General features: G+C 45.5%; 3 protein-coding genes across 11 annotated transcripts; 2 read left to right on the top strand and 1 right to left on the bottom strand.

The window, feature by feature from the left end:
* Positions 1–16: 16 nt before the first annotated feature.
* On the bottom strand, positions 17–15479 carry brf1b (BRF1 general transcription factor IIIB subunit b). 8 transcript variants are annotated; one of them, XM_077510304.1, is made up of 20 exons: positions 14911–15339; positions 14058–14245; positions 6746–6826; positions 6501–6674; positions 6400–6431; positions 6255–6327; positions 5776–5925; positions 5604–5697; positions 5194–5320; positions 5084–5123; positions 4914–5009; positions 3812–4153; positions 2954–3015; positions 2807–2888; positions 2688–2737; positions 2478–2610; positions 1570–1735; positions 1293–1341; positions 680–866; positions 17–598 (listed from the first exon to the last, which is right to left on the bottom strand). In XM_077510304.1, exons 2-20 carry the CDS (start codon positions 14239–14241, stop codon positions 558–560), a joined length of 2163 nt encoding a protein of 720 aa, XP_077366430.1. In that variant the 5' UTR covers positions 14242–14245; positions 14911–15339; the 3' UTR covers positions 17–557. The 8 variants fall into 8 exon arrangements, with proteins under 8 accessions (XP_077366430.1, XP_077366427.1, XP_077366428.1 ...); XM_077510301.1 differs by having other exon boundaries at positions 2688–2888; positions 2954–3018; positions 3812–3925; ... (1 more) ...; positions 6400–6674; positions 14911–15342; XM_077510302.1 differs by having other exon boundaries at positions 2954–3018; positions 6400–6674; positions 14911–15340.
* Positions 7456–13252, top strand: LOC144010140 (uncharacterized). Its single transcript, XM_077510292.1, has 19 exons — positions 7456–7619; positions 7711–7757; positions 8053–8127; positions 8215–8342; positions 8420–8560; positions 8624–8701; positions 8773–8943; positions 9051–9147; positions 9227–9450; positions 9519–9684; positions 10183–10388; positions 10460–10577; positions 10646–10854; positions 10946–11063; positions 11133–11302; positions 11379–11473; positions 11546–11661; positions 11737–12537; positions 12839–13252. The coding sequence occupies exons 1-19, from the start codon at positions 7582–7584 to the stop codon at positions 13171–13173; spliced, it is 3333 nt and encodes a 1110-aa protein (XP_077366418.1). The 5' UTR covers positions 7456–7581; the 3' UTR covers positions 13174–13252.
* Positions 15217–18531, top strand: xrcc3 (X-ray repair complementing defective repair in Chinese hamster cells 3). 2 transcript variants are annotated; one of them, XM_077510325.1, is made up of 8 exons: positions 15219–15544; positions 15804–15941; positions 16016–16207; positions 16275–16429; positions 16717–16929; positions 17001–17038; positions 17599–17833; positions 18382–18531. In XM_077510325.1, the coding sequence occupies exons 1-7, from the start codon at positions 15487–15489 to the stop codon at positions 17825–17827; spliced, it is 1023 nt and encodes a 340-aa protein (XP_077366451.1). In that variant the 5' UTR covers positions 15219–15486; the 3' UTR covers positions 17828–17833; positions 18382–18531. The 2 variants fall into 2 exon arrangements, with proteins under 2 accessions (XP_077366450.1, XP_077366451.1); XM_077510324.1 differs by lacking the exon at positions 17001–17038 and having other exon boundaries at positions 15217–15544; positions 17599–18531.
* Positions 18532–18553: the final 22 nt, after the last annotated feature.

Raw genomic sequence — 18553 nt, 5'->3', positions numbered from 1 at the left:
AACAGTCGTTTGAGAATTGTAGTTTAAGTTAACTTTATTCCAAAATATTGTTTTGAAATCATACAGTTGACAAATGCTCCATATATAAAAAAACAACAACAACGTAATAAGAACTAAAAAAAATACAAACTGGAAAAAAAAGACATGCAAAACTAATAACTCAAATGAAACATTCAAACCTTTTAAAACCTTCTTCCAAAGCCCAAACTTGTGCTAAATTGATGGCCAATTTTCTCCCGTCCGCTGCTGCTTGAGCACGAGGGGGATGTCACGTGATTCGTCTTTCCAAACCAGAAGGAAAATCTGTGCGAGCTGATTGGCCGATGACGTCATCAACAGACCACCGAGACTTCTTTTCACTCCCAACAGGTGAGCACACGTTACACTGATGCGGTTTTTTTCATTTGTTTTATTTACAAGACATTGACAAACAAACACGATCCTCCAAAGGTTCAAGCAGCACGTTGCAGTCGTCTTCAAGTCCAAATCGACAAGATTTCATACTGACATCCTTTCAAATTCGAGCTATCAAAATGTGTGAAAAAGAGAGAAGCGAGCTAGAAGATCTCCTCCTCTTCCTCCGCCAAACACACAAAATCTAGAAGAGAACAAAACAAAACGTTTGTCAATCGAGGAGTGGGCAAAAGTGCAATTTTGCGGCTTTCAAGCGTCAGCTGACGTTCGACGAGCTTCCTGGCGCCGACGCGCTCCTCGTCCTCTTCCTCCTTTTCCTCGTCATCATCTTCAGCCTTCTCCTCCGTCTTGTCGGGGGTGCGGCTGGACTGCCGTCCCGCTTCCGCTTCCGCTTCCGTTTCCGCTTCCGCTTCCGCTCTTAAGCCGTCCGACGTCGTCGTCACGGAAACAACCTGCGAGGTCAAATTCATTTTTGGCTAACTTCATACTGCCGCTCAATTCTATTCCATTTATTTATGATATATATATATATATATAATTATTTATTTATTATTATTATTTTTTAATTTATTTTTATTTCTATTGATTTATTTCTCCCATATGTGACATGTATCAATCTTTCAAAATAAGAGTGATGTATCCGCTTGCTAGTGTTGTGCGATACTGCACATTTTGATATCGATCCGATACCAAGTAAATACAGGACCAGTATCACTGATATTGATGTTTTTTTGAAAGTTTATGTTTTGAAATGAAGGTATCATTGAATTGCTTGTTCACGTATCGACGATATCGACGTTTGTATCGATCCACTCGCCCACTCTTGCCGCTTTCACCAAATCCTTGAAATTTGCACCAAAACTTGAGAACTGACTGACCTTGGTCGGACTTTTCTTCTTTGGTGGTCCCGAGAAGAGCGGGCCCAGCCTGCGACAAAAAACGGAACACGCTCATGTGATTGATGACTCAACGGGGCAAAAAAAAAAAAAAAAAAAACTCTGGAGCCAACCATGAGTCATGTGACCATTGCTAGCCCCCATGGCTACCATTTCTGCAGGTACCAGCGCCAAAAAAAATAAAAAACAAAAATCCTGCCACTAGATGGCATTAGTGTTTCATGTTGGACGTTTTTTATTTTTTTAAATTTAATGTCACCTCTTCCCCATGATGGTGGTCTTGGCGGCCATGTTGACGATGACGTTGCTGTCGGTGTTCTTGCGCCGCCGCCGTTTCCTGGAAGGTCTGATGGGCGAGTCGGGGGGGGCGGTCTTCTCGGGGGGGCTGGCCACGCCCTCGCCGGACGCCCGCCCGCCGTTGAGGCCTCGGAGGAATCGCGATATTCACAAGTCAGTGGCAAATCAACTATATATGATATCATGTATTTAGATTTATATTTTTATCAGTTGTTATTATTATTTATTAATATATGTTTATTTTCTTTTTCTTTATTTATTGATATTATTATTCTTAATGGATCCCATCCATCCATTTTCTTAACCGCTTGCTCCTCACAAGGGTCGCGGGGGGTGCTGGAGCCTATCCCAGCTGGCTTCAGGCAGTAGGCGGGGTAACACCCTAAAGTGGTTGCCAGCCAATCGCAGTATATATTATATTATGTATCTATATTATTTTATTATGAATTATAATTTTTAAAATTATTTTGTTCATTTGTATTATTATTTATTAATATATATTTATTTATTTCTATTATTGTTATCGTTTATTTATTTATATTATTATTATTATGATTTTCTGATTAGTTTTATCGTAGATGATCATGGATTTATGACCTGAGCAATATATCAATAATGGCGGTATCGTCATATCATGAGATCATCGTTATTGTATCGTGAGGTACCTGCACGTTCCCACCACTAATATCGATTCTGTCCATAATCATATTCGGTTCATCTGAGCATTATGGTGGATTTGAAACATAGAAGAGCCAAAACATGCCTTGTGAAAATGAAACTGCACTAAAAAAAACAAAAACAAAACAAGCCACTAGAGGGTGCTAGAACTGCACAAATGGAAATCAGACTTCGTGTGTCGATTGCGTTTACCGTTGAGGACGTCGTAGTTGATCTTGGCGGAGATCTTCTTCTTGGCCAACATCTTCTTGATGGCTTCGCCCGCCGTGGACGCCTGCAGGTTCTCCTTCTTCTTCTTCTTCTTCTTCTTTTTGGCCGTCTTGGGCTGCAAAGCAGACGAGCAGACGTCAGGCGGGAAAGGCGAGCCGGCCGTTTGCCTTCCCCGAGACGGACGGCGCCGACCTCCTTGTACGTGCCCTCCTCCTTCTCTTTTCGGATGCGTTCTTCTTTTTCTGAAAGGCGCCAAAGAAAGAATGGGTCGAGCGCTCGCGGCGGATTCTTTTTGCGCGTCTGCGGGGAACCTTTCTGCTCCTGCAGGTATTCTCGGTTCTGCTCCATCCACAGTCGGGTTTTCACGCCGACTTCCTTGTCGCTCAGGATGTACTGCAAAAAAGCACCCGGACGCACGTCAGCGTTTGGGTTCCGACCGGCTCGTCGCTCAAACTCACCTTGTCGATCTCCAGCTCGTCGATTCCGTCCAGGTCCAGTTCGCCGCCCTGCGACTTCTCGTCTTCTTCCGACGAAAACAAACAAAAATGAGAAGAAGTGAAATGGAAGGTGCAACAGATCACAAAAACTCACGGATCAGATCAGGAAAAAATCAATCAATAAAAAAAGATAAATAGTCTCCATTTATTTTGTAAAATGATTTTTCCCCATAAAAAAAAATGAATAAAAAAAAGGGAAAAAAATGCACACCGTTTATTTGCCTATTTTTATTTAATTTTATTTAGTTTTTATTCCCCTACCAACCAAAATATGGGGATGGGTTGGTGGGGGAATAAAAAAAAAAAATAGAAAATAGAAAAATACATTTAAAAAAGAAAAAAAAAAGTGCAACATATATATTTTTTTTAATTCCCCCCAAAAAATCCACCAACCAAAATTCACGGATTGGTTGGTGGGGGAGTAAAAAAAAAATAAATAAAAAAAAAGAAAAAAGAAAAAGAAAAAATTGAGTTAAAAAAAGGAATGAATAAATAAATAAATATGCACAATTCCCCCACCAACCAAAATCCGTGGATTGGTTGGTGGGGGAATAAATAAATGAATAAACATATAAATAAATGAATAAAAAAAATAAAAAATAAAAAAAAGATAAAAAATGTGCAACATTTTTTTTTTAAATTGTTTTATTCCCCCACCAACCAAAATCCGCAGATTGGTTGGTGGGGGAATTAAAAAAAAAACAATTCTGGGATTGTAGTCGATGGGAAGCAAGCGCGGCTCATCACGATGATGCGTTGCATTAGCATTAGCATTAGCATTAGCATTAGCATTAGCATTAGCGCTCGCGCTCATCTCACCCGACGCGTCGGCGTCGTCCGCGTTGTCCTGGCTGAAGATCTGGAAGCTTTTCTGGAGGTCCAAAGCGGCGGAACTTTCCAGAATGCTGGCGACGGAGGGCGCCTGCCGCGAAGGCGGCGCCTGCCGCGAAGGCGGCGCCTGCCGCGAAGGCGGCGGCCCCGCCTCCGACCCCGCCTCCGCTTCTCCGTTGCGGTCGCGCCCCTCCGGGCTCCAGCCGCCGTCCTCCTCCCGCATGACTTGGCACAGGAAGTTCTGCGTGAGGTGCCGGGCGGCGCCGCGGAGGTCGCCGTCTTCGGGGTCCGACGGCGACCCGTCACGGCTCGCGTCCTCGTCCGGCAGGTCTGCGCAACACAATCCAGTTTCTGCTCAATCCGGACGAATGCGCGTCGCCTTCGTTCAACTCGTTTTCACAAAAACAAAACCAAACAAATACAAACTTTCTCAATATTGGTTCCAAAACCAGAGCTGGCCGATAGACCAAAGACGCCCATGCAGGTCGTTGAAGCCACAGGGCGGCCATCTTACCACTCCCATCTCCCAAGCAGATATGTATACGTACACATTAACACGTACGTTCTTAGTATAATATATTTGATTTTTCATGTAGCCTTTATCCAGTTATATATATACAGTAGGGATGTGACGATACCGGCAATATCGCAATATTAAAAGTGCCACAATATATCGCCGTCATATCACGATATTAAAAGCAGCACATCTGTTCAAAAAAAGTCCGTTTGATTTCCTTTTGTGCAGTTCTAGCACCCTCTGGTGGCTCGTTTGTTTTCTTTTTTTTTACTGCAGTTTAATTTTCAAAAGGCATGTTTTGGCCCTTCTCTGTTTCAAAACTTTAACGGTGGTCAATGAAGGAAAACGGAATATGCGAGTCGATATGTGGAGGAACTCGATGTGTGCGTGCATTAGCAAGTAAGTGCCTCAATCTTTTTTTTTAGATATATTATATTTTTATAATAGTTTTCATTGCTGTAATGTCCAAAATGTAGTTTCAGGTTGTTTTCGTTTTAAAAAAAAAGCTAAATAGTTTGTTGAATTAGATTTTTTTGGGTTGGACCGAAATAATTGTTTTTTTGTGCCGCTGACCCATTTTGTGGACGTAAGCGGCGTAGATCCCTCGAAGTTTGGGCCGACTCTTCTCCAGCTCGCTCTCGATCTGGTCTTGGTAGCAACTGATCTCACCTGAGGGACCACATCCAAAAACCTGAGCCCGACTTGACCTCGGGGGGTCACGACCACCTTCGGGCGGGTCTGACCTTCGACCTCGTTCAACTTCTGGGCCAGCTCTCGCTCCAGCTGCGGAGGGAAAAAATGAGCGTGAAGGATGGAGGAGGCGGAGCCCAAACGGGAAGGGGGCGGGGCGCACCTGCTGCATCTTGGTCTTGTGCTGAGCGGCGGTAAACGACGGCGGGTCGCATTCCTGCTCCAGGTCCACCTTCATGAACTCGTCGATGGTCAGCTGACTGGTGGGCGTGTCCCCAAACTCCACCAGCCTGCAAGAGCGGCCGCGTTGGAAACGGTGAAATCAAATCATACGTGAATTCACAAATTCATTCCAAATTACATTTACAAAATGAATTGAAATCATACATTCATTAAATAATTCATTCCAAATTACATTTACAAAATGAAATAATACAAAAATTAAATAAGTCATTAAAATGACATTAAATGAAATGAATGAAATCCAATAAAGTGAAAAATGACCAAATAGAAGTTGGGGATCGATTTTGCATATGTTTTGCATTGGAAACACACAGCGGACTCGCCCGTCACCTTTTCCTCAGCGTGGCCTGACACACTTTGACCACCCCGATCACGTCCTTCACCGTGCGCCGGAACTTGTGCATGCGCGCCGCCACCAGCAGGGCTGAGAGAGGAGGGGAGGGCGAGCAGTTACGCACGCTTTTGCTTTTGCTTTGCTTTGCTTTGCTTTGTTTTTGTGTACCGGCGCCGCAGAGTCCAGAGGGCCGGCGTCCCGTGTGCATCCAGTCCCGCTTCATCCTCTGAACCAGACGAAGCGCCGTCATGGACACGTCGTGCGTCTTCAAGCCAAATTCCAACATGTGAGCGAAACGCGGGATCAGCAGGCACGGATCTCAACAAACACAAACACAAACAAAAACAGGACAAATAGAAACAACAACACTCGATAAATCGGAAAGTCAGGTCGCAGTGCCCCCTAGTGGTGCATAAATGAATCACTGAATAAAATACAAACACATTTTCATGTGGGAAAGACGACAAACGCGTTTCAACCAATTACAAATAAATATAATACAAAGAAAATAATAAAATATCATAAATAATATCGAAATTGTTCAATGTTTTTCAATCAAACAAATTGGAACTGCTTATTATTATTATTGGTGCTCCAAAATGTGGCCAAGCAGCATAAAGAAGAAAACTGTTGAAATGGGTTCTCACCGATGGCGGGCGCGTTGATGCAGAGCTCCCGCGACAACAACAGGAAGGTCTTCCCCAGGATGTAAACATTCACCTGCACACGTTACGCCCAAATTCAAATATTTCCATCTTTGTCTCTTCTTCCATTTTGTACATTTTTTTTTACCTGCAGCAGGTCGCTGAGATCCAGCAACATGTCTGACAGGCGGGTCAAGAAACGCGACACGACAACGCACGCAAATCGCAACGCAAGGCATGATGGGATACGCGGCGTCCCCTCGGTGCGGCACACCAGGTAGAGGCAGGCGGCGATGACGTGCTCGGTCTTGCGGCCGCGCGTCAGGTGGCGGCTGACCACCATCTTGAAGAAGTTGAAGGCCGTGTCCACGCAGTGCTGGTTCAGCTGCAGCTGGTTGCCAAGGTGATGGATCTGACGTCTCCCTGCGTGTGCGCGCCAGAGGTCAACGACCTTGCACAACAGACACCCCCCACAAAAAAAAGAAAAAGCTCACCATTTTGCAGCGTCTGCGCCCGAGACTCTTTCCCGACACTCGTGTGGAAACCGGAACCAAGCAGAGGGGTCTTCGTTGGACCTGCGACACACGCACGCACGCACGCACACGCACACGCACACGTCCGGCAGACTAAAACTGACAAAATTCAACATAAATAAATCACTAAATTAATACAGAAATAACTAAAAGTGAAAATAAAAAAAATAGATAATCCGAAAATGGAAATAAATATATATTATATTATATTATATATATTTACATTTTTGTATTGGATTTTTTTTATATCCGTTTTTAATTTGGTTTTTATTTTTTATTTTGTTTATTTAGTCATCCAGTCATTTATTTTGAATTTGGCCAGTTTTGGTCCATACTGCCAAGTTGAATTGTTATTCAAATAGGGGGGCGGTCCTAAGCGTGTCATTTCCACTTAGCAAAAAATAAATAAAAAATATATAATATAAACAATGTACAATCTGGAATAAGACTTGATACGTTCATCTGACCATTAGTGTGGATTTGAAACATGGAAGGGCCACTGAAAAATGAATGTCGGCATCCTTGGCTACTAATCATCGGTAAAAAAATAAAAAAATAAAAACATCTCTATTTCCAATCCCTTCACCACAACCTTAATTAACCATCACAAGCGATTGGCCAATCCTGACGCCAATTTGTCCCCACAAGGACAGTAAGAAGGCAGAAAACACACACAGGTGCAATCAGCGTCAGGTGCGGCTGCTTGGCCGGTTGCCAGGGCCACCTGCTTATTAGCCGCACCTGGACACCGTCACAGTCACCTTGGCTCAACGGCAGTTGAGTTCGTCGCAAGCAAGATGAGGACGACAACGATGGCGGCAGCTGGCGCGCTTGGGTGAGTTCAAACACTTTGGACTTTTTATATTCCAAATAGAATGCGTTAAAAAAAAAAAAAGTGACCGTTTTGTTTCTTTGCTTGTTTCCAGGATCACTTTGCTGACTTTGCTCTGCTTGACTAATGCAAAGGTTGAAGGTAAAACCACTTTTCATGTTTCAGTGGTCCAACAAGTGTCAATTTCTTCTTTTTCACATGTAAAACTGTCATCTTAACGATGCATCTTTTACAAAGTTAACAAATGTGTTCACATCAGGGTTTGTTCAAGTGTTTCCTAAACTGTCTTAATGGTCTTTGTTGTTGCAAGGAAAAAATTGAAAACTTCCTTCAGCCATTAAGCCTGTTAAGCAAACGCTTGTCCTGGTGTGAAATCGACATTTGATAGTGTGGCATATGGTCTTAATGTTTTTTTTGACTTTTCTTGTCAACTTAGTTGAGTGGGCCTGTCGGGATCGTTACCTGTGGATTCATGTGCTCTCCAAAGAGACGGTCCAGTTTGAGGCCATCGGTAAGTTCACATGTTGACCCCGTCTGCACCAGGTCCCTGACTTCATTTTTCTTTTTCTTTTTTGGGTGCTCATCCACGGTGCTGTAGATCCCAATGGCGTGCACCCCATCAGCAATTCGGTGGCCTCGCGCTGCGGCTACACCGTTAGCGCCTTCAAGGAGAGCGGCTCCAGCACCTTCAGGGCTTCGTACTACTCCTGCTTCACTGTCATCCAGGTAGCGCCTCCGCATCAAGATTCTACCGCTCGTGAACTCGGTGTGCCGGCTGAATCTTGTTGCCTTTTGTTTTCCAGGATGACCAGGTGTTCACCTTCCAATTTAACGTGATGGTGAGTGACGGCGGTTCCAAGTGGCTGAGTCAACCGCTTTCAGCCGTGTGCTCCAGTCTGAGTTTGGTCCACCGGGAGATCGTGTGCGAGGAGGACTACATGGAGGTAAGAGGGTGCTTGTCTTAGATTTGGGGTGCGGCTTCACGGGGTGTCTGCTTCTGTCGCCAGGTCAATGTCCAGCGGGAGGCTTCGTGCGCAGTTCAGCCGGGACCTGCTGGAAAAGTGGCGCAGGTGGCCCTATCGCAGGTAACGTTCAAGGTTAGAACTGAAATGTGACGGTCCGGAAGGCTCATGTTGCAACTTTTTGTCTTCTTCAGGCTCTGAATGCGGCGAGCGCGGCTTCGCAACTGATGTTCCTGCAAGCTGATGGCCAACTGACCCCGGTGTCGATAACGGAGGCCGAGAGTCGAGGTTACAGTTTGACCCTGACTGCCCAGAGGGCGGTGCTTCGAGCTCCCTACGAAGTTTCAGATGCACAGCTGATCAAAGTAGGTTGCCGGCGCACGTTGTCATCTTCCTCGATAAGAAGAAACGTGGCTTGAGGAGACTTGAATGTTTCCAGGATCCAATTCAGTTTCCTTTCTTAAATCCCCAGGTGGACGGCATCCCTGTCGTAGTTGTTGGCGTTTTTCTGTTCTACAAGCGGCAGCTGATGGTGACGATGATCGACATGTCCATGGCCTGCACCGTCAGTAAGTTCTCATCAAAATGGGGGGGTGAGTGGTTCTGGCCATTACGTGGAACAAAAGGATTGTGTTGGCCACGTTTCAGATTCTGCTTCCTATGATGGAGCTCAGCTAGTCTGGGATGTCCCCAGAGTGCTGAGGCCTCTCCTTGACGAGGGCGCAATGTTCAAAAGTTTGCAGCACCGTCTGGAGGTGGCAGGCGTCATGCTGGATGAGAAGAGCGCTGCCGCCAAGGGTTTCAGTCTGGTCCGAAAAGAAAACCTAGTCCAAATTTTGGTACCCTTTGGGGCAGAGGGCGGCTACAGAGAGGTAAAGTCGGTTTCAGACTAGGACCAGCTACATTTTGGTCAACTTGCAATGTCTAACTTTTCTTCCAGAGTTTGGTGGTGAACAACATGTACAAGGAGACGTTTGTGATTTCGGTGTTGTATGAACACCGATTCTCAGTAGAGTATCAAGACGGAAGCAGTGTTGAAACGAAACTTCGAATTCTCAGGGTGCTCCAAACTCCGCTGATCTGTCAGCGACCCTTCAGTGTTGACCGTACGTCTGCTAAGTTTTTGAAGTCCACAGTCCGGCTAGAGCCCTTGTGACATTTACTGCAAAATCACTTTAGGTCACAGTCCTGCATGTTTTAAGTTCCTCCTCTAGCACACCTGATGCAAGCCGTTACTTTTTGGGTTCCTCATTTGAATCTGGTGTGTTGAAGGAAACCTCAAATGGGCAGGATTGCTCTCCTCGACCAGAGTTTGAGGCCAATACCTTAAGTCACTGGTTCTCCGCCCCAGTCCTTGAGTACCCCTACCTACAGCTTGTTTTCCATGTCTCCCCAGCCAACACTGCAGGCTTCGTTCAGAGCTTGCTGAGCATTTGAAACGTGTTGCTTGTGTGAGACGTGGAAAGCAGTCTGGATAGGGCAACTTGTTGAGAAATGGTTCATGATTACTGAACCTGCTGAGCTGTGGCTCAAATGTAACATTGCTAGTCTAATTGTGCCCATGCAATCGTCCTTTGGGCTCAGTCATAAATTTCTTCCTGTAGAGACAAACGGTGACAAGGAGAGATTCAGCTTCTACCTGGGAAACATTCCCAGTGATGTCATTTTGGAAGAAGTCCAAGTTAATAAGCAGGTGCTGCTGATGGAAACAACGGGAAGTGGATTAATCGTCACCCCTGTCGTCAACCTGAATGGCAGCCGAGCTTACGAACTCCGGCTTCCGTTTTCACACTCCGTAGTCCAGAGAACGGTAAGGAATCTGGCACTTGACTATTTGCACAGATTGCATATGGAAGCGCCTCAAAATGTGTCTTCCAACAGTACATGGGAGCAGGAGTGGTCCAGTACTCCATTGATGTCAACTTCACTTTGACCACCATGCTGCAGAGGGAATCGTACTATCATCACATCTTGATCAAGGCTGAAGTCTTCCATGCATGTAAGACCACGTAGACAGTTGAGTCACATAACGCTCCTGAGAATGTAATCCCAATTTCTCTGTTCAAGATCCACCGAAGATCACGGCTCAATGTTTAGACGGAGGAATCCTCTTCAGTGTCGTCATGCCCCCTGGTGCGGAGTCACTTTGGGAGGTGGGCGTTGACAGTCAAGCGCTGACGGCACAATTGGCGGATCAGAGAGGGTACAAACTCCTCAACGACAGTCAAGAAATCAGCTTGGAGGTTCCGGTGTTTTCCATAGGATACATGTATGAAGTAAGTGATGGTAGCGTTCCAGGACCTACTCGCGAAACATTTCAAGTGAAATGTCTGAACCTTCTGGGGCTATTTCTGCACCTTGTTTCAGGACATTAACCTGTCAAACTTTTATGGAACGTTCAAGCTGCTTCTTCGAGATGCCAGAACTCTGGAGGTTCAGACCTCCACATCAAAACACTGTCTCTTCAAAACTGAAGACATGATAGGTAAAGTAACCACTTGACATATGGACAGCCAAAATCTGACTTAATCTTGTGGGTCTTTGTGGTGGTCAGTCTGTTCCGCAGATGGAACTATAACTGTGGTGACAACACCTACGTCAACTTGGCCCAAAGTAAAACCGGAAAGTACCAGTCTACTGGACCCCACTTGCCGACCCAAAGAGACAGATGCCACTCGGGTCCTTTTTGAGTTCAAGCTGGACTCCTGTGGGACCAGGACCACAGTATGACTTAAGAACTTAATGGATTTAAGAGTACCTTGCTGTCCACTGGATGTAAACCTTTTATATTTCTGTACAGGTCGGGGACTACATGGTTTACGAGAACGAGATCCTCCATGACAGGCAGCTAATTGCAGATGGACCAAATTTCATCTCCAGAGATTCTCAGTTCAAGTAAAGGAAGACACAAGTACAATGGTACTTTCAAAGATCTGCAATTAAAACTATTTGGTTTTTCCTTCAAAGATTAACTGTCAGGTGCTTCTATCCGCTGAGTGGAATCAACAGACTGACGGCGGATCGGGTCACCAGAGCACAAACTATTGGATTTGGTTCAATCGACATTTTCGGAAGCCTCACAGGTCAGGATTTTGTGCATGAACACTTAAAAATGGTCAATGTAAGTTAATCTTTGTTTATTTTTTTCCCCTTAACAGATCCAAAGAATCTGCCTCCTGACTGTTTACCACAGATTCCTGGACATACAGTAATTAGCCAATCAGAAACTGAGCAAACCCAAGGAAGGGGAAAAGCTGTGTCCAAGCCGTTGGTCACGCCAGTACCGAGCCATCCCGTTTCAGTGCCGCAACACCCGAGCAAGATGGACATCAAATCCCCAGACCAGCAAACTGTTACAAAGCGGAATGAGTACATGCCAACTCCTCCTAGTCAGACCACAGTCGCAGCTCCGGGCCAACTCGAGGACGGCTTTGATCTGAAATATGACGACTCGACATACTACAGCCGCTTTCAGCCATCGCAGCAGACGTACGGCTTGAGTGTGAAACATGTTGAAGACTCCGGTCCAGTACGGAACTGGTCTCCAGTGAGCCAATTTGAGTTCATCAAGCCAAATGAACCCCAGTGGACCATGAAGGAGCCGGCTGTGTCGCAACAAGGTTTGGGCCCATTTCACACTGAGGTGAACCAGCACAGGAGACCTGGAAATACTCCGCATACTTCTTCTAAAAGGATTCCGCTCTCCCAAATCCCAACAGAATTCAACAAGCCTTTGGACCAGTCTGTCCAAAATATCCGAATTAAGCCGCATAGAAGACTAACTCTGCAAAATCCCAACCAGAGAATTTATTCACAAGGCTCCGGGCGACTAGCTGTCAGCAATGCAAAACATCCAGAAGGCGCAAAACCGTTTGACCAACCAGCAAACTGGCAGCACTTGGCTGAGACCCGCAACAGTCCAGGGAGGAAGACGCCCAACTTGAACATTCAAGTAGCAGGTATGGACTCAAATTTAGCAACGTCATAGATTTAACAAGTTGTCTTGTTTGCTATTTCTACTAGTGTAGAATCCCAGTCCTACAGGTTTTTCATTATCCTTGAACACGCCTGATTCATATGATCGGCTCTTCAGAATCATTAATCAGGTGTGTTGGAGGCAAACGTCTAAAACCTGCAGGACTTTAGCCCTTGAGGACCAGGATTGGCCACTCCTGACCTAGAAAATCCCAACAATGAATACGGACTCAATTGTTCCAAATTCTTCAAACATCAATCACCAACTGTTCCCTCTTCCACCAGATCCATCTCAAAGTATGACTGAACCTGCTCGTGGTGGATTCTTGCCACCAGCACCCAGATGGTCTGACAGGATGTCTTTGAGTGGTCCAGAAGTCGGCAACCAAGAATTACCCGCTCGCTATATGGATGGGACGGACGCCACGGAAGGGCACGTCGGATCGGCAGGTGCGAAAGGTGTCGACTCGAGGCCCTCCAACCAAAGGGACTGTCACAGACTGGCGGCTCAGCACGGAACCAACGTTCACCAGGGAATCATTCGAGCCGTGGAAGGATTTGAGCGTGCCGCTGCTGACAACGCCAGGCTGTCTTCGGGCGGGGCGAAAATGCAACGTTAAGATCTACGGATGACGTCTTCGACTTGTGGTTTTGTCAAGCTGCCTTGTCCAGTTTCAATAAAAGCAAAGTTGTACTTAATTTCAAGTTTGTCTCTTGCTCGTGCTGATCTGAACAAGGTTTTAGAAAAGTAAAATTCCAAAACTTTCATTAATGAAACAAATGCTTTTTAAAAACCACAACTTTGTTTTAGTCTTTGGTAATTTATTGCATGAGCATTTTGGGGATTATTTTAAGTGCAGTGACATCTAGCAGCAGCCAATAAAAGCACTTTCAGAATTTTTTTTTTGTGCACAAGTAATACTTTAAACAAAGTAAGCATTAAACTTAAAAATGGAACCACCCTGAAAAAAAAAAAATGTAAAAACTCAAAATGAAAATTGCAAAACTAAATTATGCAGGTGAAGATGCTATTGAGTTTTGAAGGCAAGTGACAGTTTCCATGTTGAACTTAGAAATTAGAATTTTGGCCCATATATGTTTAGTGGATATTTTGAACTGAAGTTTTCCTTTCAATTGAACAATTTTTTTTAAGACATTTAAATAGACAAGTTTTTCAGAACTGAATTTTTTTTTTTTTAAGTTGTCCTCCAGTTCAAGTGGCTGTTCCAACCAAATGCATTTTGACAGACTACTTGATTGGAAATGTTGCTAATCGGAGCGATGCGGGAGTTGAAATGATTGTGAATGGAGTTGTCATGTTCCCAATCATTCGCTCATTCCTTACTCGGCAACCACAAAGCAATTTTTGGTAGACATTTGAAGAAACTAGGTCCATAAGTTGAAGTGGCTCTTCACTTGACACTCGTCTTTGTCTACTTGAGTGTTTTTGGCAAGGAAATGAAGCGACATGGAATGTTTAAGCCAGATGTGTTTTTTTGCTCACCGTCAGTGGAGACGAACTGTCCCACGGCGGAGGACACGCCTCCGCTGCCTTCCACAAACTGGACCTCGGAGACGATGATGTTGTCCTCCAGAACGGAACCGCAGCCCGTGCACACGGCGCTGCCCCGAGCCTGGTCCACGTCGATGTCCGACCCCCCGCAGGTCCTGCACAGCCTGGAGCTCATTGTGCTGAGGCGAGGTCAAAGGTCACAAAGGTGGGAGCGGGTTAGTGTCACGACATCGGAAACGTGGTGGCAATGATGATGCCAGTCTCATTTGTCGAGAGAAAACAAGTTACTATGGTGACTATTTCTGATATTGAAGAATACGTTCTCTAATTCTGATTCTTGTAAAACTGAACTATTTAAATTGAATCTGTAACAATGTAAATGTTGCTACATGTTAGCTGGTATATATATATATATATATATTTTTTTTTTTTTTTTACATTGTCATTATACTTTCACTATATGTTTTGATACTTTTATTAATTTTCATGTCACACTTTGAATAGTTTAGATGTTGTGCACCACAATTTGATTTTTAATTTTATTGCCTAGACATATCTTCACGTCTTTTTATATTGTGCACGCTATCAAAACACAAATATACCGAAGAAAAGTGATCGCACAAGACAGTTTCACTTGATCTACTGTTGGGCTCGAACCACACTCCTCCGATATCAAAGCCTCGACATACCCACTGTGCTATTTCAGCGGTCCAGACGATTCGATGAAAACATTACATTACTTTTCTTACTGGACACAACGCTAGTTAAACGAGACAAATGTACGCAAACGGTTTATGTTCATTCCATCTGGTCGAATTCCAACAAAGACATGTTATTGACTCACTACTAATGTCGAACTGCAACAACAACAACAGTGCAAATTGGCGCTCATAAACATCAGCGATCCCTTCGAGATTCCTTCGTCATTTTCATAAAAAAAAAAGAAACTGCGTTCAAGTCTTCATTTGAATTTCCCGATTTTCTTTTGAATTTAATTCCACGTTTTATTTACTTGCGAAAGAGAAAAGAACGATCAATGTTTGCGATTTTTTTCCGCCTTCCTTATTCGCGAACTGATGACGTCATATCTATGCCTGGTGGCGTTTATTGTCGATAGTAATGAGCGATATAAACAGCGTCTTAAACTCGTCGTTTTTAAGTTAAATCGTCATTATTTTCATCAAACAGCTAACTTAATATATCCATGGAGGACTGCTAGTAGAAAACGCGTCCATTATTTATTTATTTATTTTTAATCGGGACTGTTTTCTTCGACACCGCTCACCCCTTTTCCACAAGCTCAAATGGAACGTTCCAAATGGCGTAGGATGATGACGTAGGTCGCGCGGTTGCATTTGCTGCACAGGAAGTAACCTACAACTGACTCGTAAAACATGGCAAACGTGTAAAGAATAACATTATGTCCTTGTGGCGTCAGCTGGATCTTCACCCGAGGATCATAAGCGCCGTCGACAAAGGTGAACGCGTTTATATATTTCGCCACATTGAAATCATGATCGTCATCACACATTTTAGGGTCAGAGGTCGCATGTTCAGCTTCAGAGATTGATTGTTACAGCAGAACATCTGCTTGGTCCACAATATTCACTAGCCAGGGCTGAAGTCTGGGAATGTGGACAATTAGTCAACCAAGTGATGATCAAATAGTTCTGTATGAATTGTTCGACCTCTACAAAACAGTAACTTTGTGACCGATGCTGCGTCTCTCCCCTCCAGCTGGCATCCGATCCGTCAGGGCCGTGCTGTGCATGTCGGGTCCAGACCTGCAGAGGCTCACCTCCTTGTCAGCCGCCGACGTCCGGCGGCTCCTGACGGCCGCCGCCCTGCTCTGCAGGCCCCGCCGCCCGCTACCAGGTGAGCTCGGCCGGAAATGCCACCCAGCGCTTGCGGGACGCTAACCGAGTCCGTGGTGCGTTTTGCGTGCGCAGTTCTGGCCGCGGGCGAGTCCGAGCTCAGGCTGAGCCTGGGCTGCCCCGTGTTGGACGGGCTACTTCGAGGCGGCCTCCCCGTCGGCGGCATCACCGAGCTGGCTGGCGAGAGCGGCGCGGGGAAGACTCAGCTGGCTCTGCAGCTCTGTCTGTCTGTGCAGTACCCGCTCTGTCACGGGGGGCTGGACTCGGGTCAGTTCTTTTTTTTTTAGCCTCCACAAGAAAATGACAAGCAACGTGTTGTTTATTTTTGTGGCAGGAGCCGTGTTTGTGTGCACAGAAGACGTTTTCCCCAGCAAGCGTCTGCAGCAGATGATCCGGGAGCAATCGCGTCTTCGCGCCGACGTCCCGCCGCACGTCGGCGCCGGCCTTCGCTTCGGCGACCGGATTTACGTCGAGCACGCCGCCGATCTGGTGGGCGATTGACTGTGGAACTGACATGTCGCATGACGATAGTGTTTAAGAAAGACAGAAATTTGTATTTGTTTCAAAAAAATACACTCAAGTAGTCACTGTGAAGAAGACACCAGTTTGAATATTGTCTTTTAGTGATGGTACAAAAAGAAATGATTTTCTTCTTGACAAAACATCACTTTATGTAGTTTTATCGTAGATGATGGTGGATTTATTACCTGACCAATATACCGATCATCGCAGTATCGTGATAGCGTGAGCCTTTTTTGGGTTTTTTTTGTGGCCAGACGTCGCTGCAGTCGTGCCTGCGGCGCCGCGTTGGCCTCCTGCTGGCCCGCCGCCTGGTCCGCTTCGTGGCCATCGACTCGGTGGCGTCGCTCTTCAGGTCGGAGTTCGGGCTCGCCGACTGGCTGGAGAGAAGCAAGCAGCTGCTGTCGCTCTCGTCCACGCTGCACCACCTTTGCCGGCAGTTCGATTCCGCCGTGCTCTGCGTCAACCAGGTAACGCACGCGCACGCACAAACGCACGCATCATTTACAAGAGCCCAAAACGTGCGTGTGTGTGTTTGCAGGTGACCGACATCTTCAGCGGCTCCCAAGAATATACGGGGTAACGTCACATTCTGTAGCATGTAAGCTAGCTACTAGCCAAGTCAAGTCACGGAAGACTTCTTCTCCTTTTTCTTTCTTTTTTTGCCACTTAGCGCTTACAAAATACTTGACAGTTTTACAGTACGTTGTCCTTCACTTTCATTTGTTTCCAACAAAAGAAAACATGAAACCAAGACATTCAGGTTGATATATGCAATACCGCCTCTAGCGGACAAACGGCACAATGACAGGAGACTCAACAGCATTTACTGCTCCAAGAGAAATGAAGAATATTCCGATATTTTAAAAAAGGGTTCAAATGGGACACCCGCTTAGCTAGCATGAAGGTGTGTATAAGGGTTGTACCAATAACGACAATATCGTGATATCGCCGTATTAAAAGTGCCACAATATATCGTCGTCATGTCACGATATTAAAAAGCAGAACATCTGTCACAAAAAGTCCGGTTGGTTTCCATTTGTGCAGTCCTAGCACCCTCTGGTGGTGAGTTTTTTAGTGCGCTTTCATTTTTCATAAGGCATATCTGACGCCGATTCGCTTTGTGCCCCGTCCGCCAGTCCTCCCTCCTCGCGAGTGAGCCCGGCGCTGGGCCTGGCGTGGGCCAATCAGGTGATGGTTCGGCTGATGATGCGGCGCCTGGCGGGGACGGCGAGCAGGGGCGAGCAGGACAGCGCCCTCCGCAGGCTGGAGGTGGTTTTCGCGCCTCACCTGGCCCGAGCGGGACGGGACGCCGCCGTTTGGAGGGAGGGCGTCCGCGGACTGGAGGAGGGCGCCGACGTCGGCTGACGGACGGTGTGTTGTTGTCACACCCACAACTTTTAGATTTAGTATATCATGAATGCTCAAAAACAAACAGTTGAGCTGTTCGACTTTTTGACTTGGACACTTCATCTCACCTTACAACATCAATGTCTAAAAAAATGTTGCTTGTGCATAATGTCATCTGATGAATATTGCGTTTAAGTATTAAACATGTTAATGAATTAAAAACGTTCATCAACTTGTCCACATGATAGACGTCCACCGAAAGAAATCAGATGGGCTTACAATTTGTAAATTATCACGTTTGCGATTTGTAGTTTACTGTGTAGCTTTTGTTATGAAGTAGGATACGTAGCACGGTGATGATTTTTAGCTCGCTATGTTTTTAGTAAACAGCAGCTGGTAAACAGAAACTTTGACATCATGGGTTGTGTGTTCCCCTTTAAAAAGTGAGTGGAGTGATTAAGTCACATGTACGAATATCATTATCAACAACAATATATGTATGTTTTGGTGCCACTTCGCACTTTCGCACTTTTGTTTTGCCACCTTTCGTGTGTCTGCTCTTATTTCGAAAGGCACGCCGGAAACGACGTGGCTATTTCCGGTGGACGTTCACTTGGCGATGATACGCAGTTTTGTAACGGACGAACAAACAGGCTGACACATCCAATAATCGGCGTTGGCCATTTATTTGGACAAGGCGAAGAAGGAGGAGAAGAACCCTCTCGAAGGTGTGTCGCTCGTTTT

The sequence above is a fragment of the Festucalex cinctus genome, chromosome 21, assembly GCF_051991245.1.
Source record: "Festucalex cinctus isolate MCC-2025b chromosome 21, RoL_Fcin_1.0, whole genome shotgun sequence".
Lineage (NCBI taxonomy): Eukaryota > Metazoa > Chordata > Actinopteri > Syngnathiformes > Syngnathidae > Festucalex > Festucalex cinctus.
The sequence above is the reverse complement of the archived record's forward strand: the minus strand, read 5'-3'. Positions and strand labels throughout refer to the sequence as shown.

What these genes read in the sequence shown, in the direction of transcription:
- LOC144010140 (XM_077510292.1), top strand. Translation starts at nt 7,582, where the DNA reads ATGAGGACGACAACGATGGCGGCAGCTGGCGCGCTTGG. An exon ending in ACTCCGTAGTCCAGAGAACG is followed by an intron (nt 10,389 to 10,459) that starts GTAAGGAATCTG and finishes GTCTTCCAACAG; the next exon opens with TACATGGGAGCAGGAGTGGT. An exon ending in CATTTTCGGAAGCCTCACAG is followed by an intron (nt 11,662 to 11,736) that starts GTCAGGATTTTG and finishes TCCCCTTAACAG; the next exon opens with ATCCAAAGAATCTGCCTCCT.
- brf1b (XM_077510298.1), bottom strand. Translation starts at nt 14,241, where the DNA reads ATGAGCTCCAGGCTGTGCAGGACCTGCGGGGGGTCGGACATCGACGTG. An exon ending in CAGGCCACGCTGAGGAAAAG is followed by an intron (nt 5,321 to 5,603) that starts GTGACGGGCGAG and finishes CCGCTCTTGCAG; the next exon opens with GCTGGTGGAGTTTGGGGACA. An exon ending in GGACGACGCCGACGCGTCGG is followed by an intron (nt 3,019 to 3,811) that starts GTGAGATGAGCG and finishes TTTCGTCGGAAG; the next exon opens with AAGACGAGAAGTCGCAGGGC.
- xrcc3 (XM_077510324.1), top strand. Translation starts at nt 15,487, where the DNA reads ATGTCCTTGTGGCGTCAGCTGGATCTTCACCCGAGGATCATAAGCGCC. An exon ending in CATAAGCGCCGTCGACAAAG is followed by an intron (nt 15,545 to 15,803) that starts GTGAACGCGTTT and finishes TCTCCCCTCCAG; the next exon opens with CTGGCATCCGATCCGTCAGG. An exon ending in CCGTGCTCTGCGTCAACCAG is followed by an intron (nt 16,930 to 17,598) that starts GTAACGCACGCG and finishes CCCGTCCGCCAG; the next exon opens with TCCTCCCTCCTCGCGAGTGA.